Source organism: Nanorana parkeri, unplaced genomic scaffold (genome assembly GCF_000935625.1).
Source record: "Nanorana parkeri isolate BGI_ZX_2015 unplaced genomic scaffold, ASM93562v1 scaffold571, whole genome shotgun sequence".
Taxonomy (NCBI): domain Eukaryota; kingdom Metazoa; phylum Chordata; class Amphibia; order Anura; family Dicroglossidae; genus Nanorana; species Nanorana parkeri.
Genome location: NW_017306839.1, coordinates 412607 through 419732, shown reverse-complemented (window position 1 = coordinate 419732; position 7126 = coordinate 412607). Strand labels below are relative to the sequence as shown.

The 7126-nt window shown below is 44.6% G+C and overlaps 1 protein-coding gene across 1 annotated transcript in view; it reads left to right on the top strand.

Moving 5' to 3' along the window:
• The window catches only part of LOC108791741 (complement receptor type 1-like), a 39482-nt gene that overhangs the window by 26104 nt on the left and 6252 nt on the right, over positions 1 to 7126 (top strand). Inside the window, exon 8 of the mRNA XM_018562302.1 lies at positions 2904 to 3089. Within this exon, the coding sequence (XP_018417804.1) occupies positions 2904 to 3089 (186 nt within the window). The remainder of the gene's footprint in view (positions 1 to 2903; positions 3090 to 7126) is intronic.

The window sequence follows — 7126 nt, the reverse complement described above, 5'->3', positions numbered from 1 at the left end:
CCCCCCGGTCCCCTTGTGAGGTGGAGGTGTTCTGTATTTCGTATCAACCTAGGGCAGGCAGTAAGGCAGTATTAGCGAGGACAATAAATAAAATAGCTGAAAAAAAAAGAATGCTAATGCAGCCATCACATCTGACACATCTGAGGATTGGTAAGTTGCAGTATATTACAGATTAGTTTTTGGATGCACTTTAAAGGGGTTCTAAAGCCTCCCGTTTCTTTGCCTATATCTCCGCTGTGCCCGGGATCAGCATGGCGCCTGTGTCACAGGGGATCAGAGAGAGCTCGGTACACGCGCTCCCCCCGGTCCCCTCTCCTCTGAAAGGATGCAAAAGTGTTGTATAATACATCACTTCCGCATTCTTGTGTCACTCTCCAGCTTCAGAAGCTGGAAAGAAGCTGATGGAGCACATCTGTGCTTCATCAGCTGGGGGGTGCTAGGTGACATTAGGGGTCTTGGAGACCCCTGATGTCTCCATAAAGAGGACCTGTCACATATTTCACTATCACATAGGGGGGTTTTATTAGCCCCCGTATGTGATAGCAATAAAGTTTAGTGGAAAAAAAAAAGGAAAAAAAATTATCGGTGATAGATAAGGTCTCACAGAATTGCTGAAGTTCTTCCGGGAACCGGAGGACTACTGGCCTCCCATTTTTACGTGCTATTAGGCAGGACGGGAATCCCCATCTATAAGGGATACCTGCAGCTTGAAGGATTTCCAAAAGTGGACGCATGGCCCTGCGGCGTGCAAGAGTCTCTCGTGCCAAATCCGGGAAGATCTGCAGTCGTGCTCCGTCAAACTCCACCGGTGGTTGCTCCCGCAGTTTCCGCATTATGTTCTCTTTCTCTATATGATGATGGAAACGGCATAATACGTCCCGTGGGATCTCAGCTGCCATGCTGCGTGGACGCGGTACCCGATGTATAAGGTCAAACTTGATTGGGGTAGCTGGTATTTGTCCCGTTACTTTATTAAATATATTCCTTAGTGCCTCTGTCAATTCCAGATCCGTTATCGCCTCAGGCAACCCCCGGACCTTCATATTATTCCTGCGGCCCCTGTTTTCCTGATCTTCTAAGCGATAAGAGGTAGCCCTTTGGGTCTTATTTATAGAGTATATCTGCACCTGGAGAGTCCTAATTGCCACTGACTGAGAATCTAGTCTTGGCTCCCCTTCTTCCACTCTGTATAACAGTTGTTTCATCTCACCCCTTATAGCTTCCATATCAGATTTCATTGATTGTTCCAGGTGAGCAAACATGTCAATTAGCTCGTTTTTTGTAGGGAGGGTTTTCACTATTTCCTCTATCGGTAATAATATGGAATGGTCTAACTCACCCCCTTGCTCCTGCCCAAGAGCTGAAGAATCCATTGATTTCTGGCGTGGAGATTGCCTGGGGGAAAGACTTGTACGAGCCACTGACCCCTGTACTCTGCTCAGAGTCTCAGCCGACAGGTAGCGTTGCAGCGGGCTCATAGTTGGAGCTTTCGGCGCCCCCTGTTTCCCAGTCTTCTTCCGCTTCATCTTTGCGGTCAGGTCTCCGCAAGCGGATCCGCTAAGTAGGTGCCGTCTCCCGACCGCTTAGAAGCCAGTAAGTGTGGGCAATGTGCGGGCTGATGGCGTGTAGCTGTCCGCTATGTAGGTGCCGTCCCCAGGCCGTTTTAGGAGCCAATATGTGTGGGCAGTGTGCGGGCGGGTGGCGCGTAGCTGTTCGTGCTAGACGCACTCAGCCGCCATCAGCTTCCGGACACGCCCCCCCCGTCACTCGGTCAGCTGCTCATCTCCGTTCCAGATTACATGATTGACTCACAATTGGTCTTCCTGTTCAGCCTAATGTCACTTTAACCCTTTGGCTGTCAGCACCATATGCCTTATGCTGTTGTCTGGTTCCTTCAATCATGGAGATTAAGCCTCACATGTAGGTGTAATTTAGAGCAGTCTGCATGCAAATGTAGCCTATCTAGGTACACCCCCTGCTGTGATTCATATTGTGTGTAAACGCACAAATCGCTCTGTCTGGGTTAAGGGTTGAAAGGGTTAAGCTATTTAAGAATTGTATGATGTAGAAATTTCCTTTGTCATGATCTGTGTAAACTACTCATTAAAGAAGAACTCTGAAATATAAAAAAAACCTACCCTTGCAGTAGGGCTACCCATGCACTACAAGGGTCAAGTGATGATTTTATCTAGGGGGGCTGTAAGAAGATATACTCACCTGATCCTCTGTCCTGCAGCAGTGACCACTCACTGCTCTCCCCCTCAGCATCCTCATGTCTAATGCAAGTCAACGGAGCTGCATAGGAAGTAATGATGTCAGCGGTCCTTAGACCGATGGAAAAAACACAAACATAAGTAAATGCATGGACCAAGGAAAAAGCCAGTGATAGCTGCACAGCCGTGCAGACTGTGCAGTCTTTGTGCAGACTGTGCAGCTCTCTGCCGTGACAGGGGAGGGGCTGGATTCCCCCCTCCCCGCTCCGATCCGCCAGCGCTGACTGGCGGAACGGACGGGGAGGTGGCGGGTACAGCTGGCTCTGCCTCTAGATAGGCAGAGCCAGCTGTCAGTCACGCAGCTGGGCGGATCTCGACGTCCATGTCGGGATCCGCTCCGGCGTCTCAGTATACCGCGAGCTGTATCTCGCGTTATACTGAGCTTAGGGTAACGGGAGGACGCTAGTTTGTGTCCTCCCGTTACCCTAAGGAGAACTATGGGGAAAAGCCTTAACCCCATAGTTCTCCTTTAAGGCAAGTAACAAATGCATTAACTCTAATTTTGGTGGAAGGTGTGAGGGGGTTTGAAACGAGTTTCTTATACAATTGTTTTTATATGTACAGAGAAAGGCTTTGTGAAAGAACACAGAAAAAAAACATATTTTTTGCCTTTTCATTTATTTTCTACAGGAGCATTCTGTCCAGAGCCTAGACTGTTACATGGAAAAGTAATACGAGGGAAGAAAACTGATGGATATAAAGTTAGGGATTCAATAACACTGGCATGTGATACAAATTCTAATCTAAATGGTGCAAACAAAGTAACCTGTGGAAATGATTTCCAGTGGAATCCCAATTTGCCAACCTGTGAGCTGGGTAAGTTCAATAATCATTAATATTTTTTTTTTAATACATTTGAGTGAGCCAAATTAGATGAAGCCCGCTTAAAGGAGAACTATGGGGTTAAGGCTTTCCCCCATTTCTCTTTAGGGTAATGGGAGGACGCTAGTCCTCCCGTCACCCTAAGCTCAGTATATATACTGAGATGCCGCAGCTGAAACGGATCCCGACAATTATGTCTGGATCCGCCCAGCTGCGTGCGTGAAAGCTGGCTCTGCCTATCTAGAGGCAGAGCCAGCTGTACCCGCCCCCTCCCCCGTCCGATCCGCCAGTCAGCGATATCGGAGCGGGGAGGGGGAATCCAGTCCCTCCCCTGTCACGGCAGGGAGCTGTGACAGGATCGAGAGGTGAGCGAACGCCGGTATATGTTCGCTCACTTCCCGATCTACTGAGCCGACCTGTGACAGTCTCATTGTCACAGGTCGGCTAGGACTATGAGGTGAGTGAAAAGCACTCACCTCATAGTTCTCCTTTTAAACTATTTTATATTTTCAGTAGTGTGTGTGTGTGTGTGTGTGTGTGTGTATACAGTATCTCACAGAAGTGAGTACACCCCTCACATTTTTGTAAATATTGTATTATATCATTTCATGTGACGACACAGAAGAAATGACACTTTGCTACAATGTAAAGTAGTGAGTGTACAGCGTGTTAAATTTGGTGTTGTCGCTCTCTCTCATACTGGTCACTGGAAGTTCAAAATGGCACCTCATGGCAAAGAACTCTCTGAGGATCTGAAAAAAAGAATTGTTGCTCTACATAAAGATGGCCTAGGCTATAAGAAGATTGCCAAGACCCTGAAACTGAGCTGCAGCATGGTGGCCAAGACCATACAGCGGTTTAACAGAACAGGTTCCACTCAGAACAGGCCTCGCCATGGTCGAGCAAAGAAGTTGAGTGCACGTGCTCAGCGTCATATCCAGAGGTTGTCTTTGGGAAATAGACGTATGAGTGCTGCCAGCATTGCTGCAGAGGTTGAGGGGTGGGGGGTCAGCCTGTCAGTGCTCAGACCATATGCCGCACACTGCATCAAATTGGTCTGCATGGCTGTCGTCCCAGAAGGAAGCCTCTTCTAAAGATGCACAAGAAAGATGCACAAGAAAGCCCGCAAACAGTTTGCTGAAGACAAGCAGACTAAGGACATGAATTATTGGAACCATGTCCTGTGGTCTGATGAGACCAAGATTAACTTATTTGGTTCAGATAGTGTCAAGTGTGTGTGGCGGCAACCAGGTGAGGAGTACAAAGACAAGTGTGTCTTGCCTACAGTCAAGCATTGTGGTGGGAGTGTCATGGTCTGGGGCTGCATGAGTGCTGCCGCCACTGGGGAGCTACAGTTCATTGAGGGAACCATGAATGCCAACATGTACTGTGACATACTGAAGCAGAGCATGATCCCCTCCCTTCGGAGACTGGGCCGCAGGGCGGTATTCCAACATGATAACGACCCCAAACACACCTCCAAGACAACCACTGCCTTGCTAAAGAAGCTGAGGGACAAGGTGATGGACTGGCCAAGCATGTCTATAATGATATTTATATATTTAATATATTATAATTATTTACATAATTAGCTGAATAAAAAAAGAAAAATATTTTAAAATGTTTTATTTTTCCCACAAATAATAGAACATTTGGATGCACCAAAACATCATTTTGGCTTAAAATGGTACTATGGGCAAAATGCCGATAGTACCAAAATGGCAGAAAATGCGGCCACAAATTCAGTGTATCCCTAGTTTCTCTCCTACCTACTGGGTGCCAGTATGTGTCCCCTCCGATCCCCGCTGCTATGTGTTGGCAGAGGCAGCAGGGATTGGAGGGGACACAGATCGGCGTCAACAGGGAGGAGAGAATCTGTCAGGAGGCTGACCGCTGCGGTACGGGGAGGAGAGAGCTGTCAGCTGTCACAGCAGGCCGAGCTCTCCTCCCACACCACCCTGCTTAGCCTCCTGTGACAGGCGGGTTAGGAAGGTGAGCGGAGTACAAGCATTCAGCGATCAGAACGAACTGATCGCTGAGTGTTTGCAAATAACATAGTATGCTTACTGTGTCCCCAGTTATGAATGAACAGGAAGTGGTCTATTCACCTCCTGTTCATTCATGATTGTGGATATAGTGGCTGTTACTATCTCAACAGTTTATGAATGAACAGGAACACTCAGTATAGGGGCTTCCTGTTCATTTCCAACAGGGGCTGCAGAAAAAGACATTGAGGACTCTGTATCCTCAATATCTTTTCATATTTTAAAAGGGAAATATCAGGGGTCTGTTTAGAGCCCTGATATTTCCACAAAGCCCCCAACAGTAAAGTACAATAAATAAATAAAAATAATTTGAAAACATTTTTAAAAATGTTAAAAAGTTGGAAGTGCATCCCTATAAAGCATTAAGATATATACAAAAACATTAAAACTAAACATCTATGCATATATATTTTTTTCATTATGACGAAGGGGGTATCAGTTGCGCATGGAAGAGAAGATTTTATATTCAGTTTAGCTTTTTTGACTGGTTGTAAGACTGGTTACAGCTGACCTCCAGGCAAACACCTGAACACACATATATAAGAGCTGTTTTACCTCCCAAAGTATTTGTATATCAGTCTATTCATTCTGAGATTTACATAGCTCTGCTACACAGCATGGCCCTGTTTGGCATGGAAGGAGACCTGATTTTTCGGTTCTGCAGTTCATTAACACTTACAGGTCTTGCCCCTCCCCCAGCCTATGACTGGACTGTAAAAGGAGAAGCAGTACACTGATGAGATCATGTGCTCATTCTTCTTATCAACAAGTTCCTTGCACTACAGCACAACTGATTGGCTCCCTGTGCTGCTTCTCCATCCCCATTCTAAGCTCTGCTGTACATGGATTGCAAGAGACTGATACCGAATCAAATTCAGTTCGTTATACTGCTTTCAAGTAAATAAATACATTTACTGATGTATTAATGAATGCAGCATCACATTCATGTGTCTCTTTTATATCTACCTGGAGTTCAACTTTACGTGGTGGAATGTTTTATAAAAAAAAGTAGTAATGATAAAAAAAACAGTATTGGCATTTAAAAGGACTTGATCATTTTCTTTAATAATATCTACCACTTTAATTACTAAGTACCAGAAGAGAAAAATCCTGATTCAAGTAAGTGAGCTGACTGACTATGGGGATCAGGAAGGATTTTTTTCTTCTCTTGTAAGGCAAAATTGGCAGCAATTGTACATACATATTAAATGGAAGTATTCACAAATCTAAAACTTTTTTTAAACAGTATGACAAATGTGTATTTATTTATTTTTCATTTGCATTTATTTCTTACTGGAGCATTCTGTCCAGAGCCCAAATTAATTAATGGAAAAGTATTACATGGGAAGAAGGCAAAAGGATATTACGAATATGATTCAATAACCCTGGATTGTAATGAAGGCTACAAACTAAATGGGAGGAAAAGACTATCATGTAAAGAAAATTCTCAGTGGAGTTACAAATTCCCAATCTGTGAACTGGTAAAGTTATTTTTATTATTATTATTATTATTATACAGGATTTATATAGGGCCAGAGTTTGCCCAGTGCTTTACACTAAAAAGGGAGACCGTACAGGTACAATACAATTCAAGATGAGAGGGTTATGAAGACCAGCTCGAGAGCTTACAATCTAAATGGAAGGGGAAAGTGAAACAAAAAAACGGGATAGATTTCCATGAAGAGATGAATTTTCAGGGATTGCCTAAGGGCAGACAGATTTGAATAAAGAGAGGGTGGAAAAGGCTCTGGAGAAGTCTTGAAAGCTAGCATGGGAGGAGGTGACGAGGAAGCTAGAGAGCAGGAGGTCTTGGGATGGCTTTGTATGTTAGCAGGGCAGGTGTTAGACTATTCTCCACCCTAGGCAAGACCAGCTACTTTACAAAAAAAAAATAGTTTTTTAATATAATGCCATGTTTTTTATTATTTTACTGTGTGCCATTATAAAAAAATATTTCCATGATAACACAATTATATAGTAAAACAC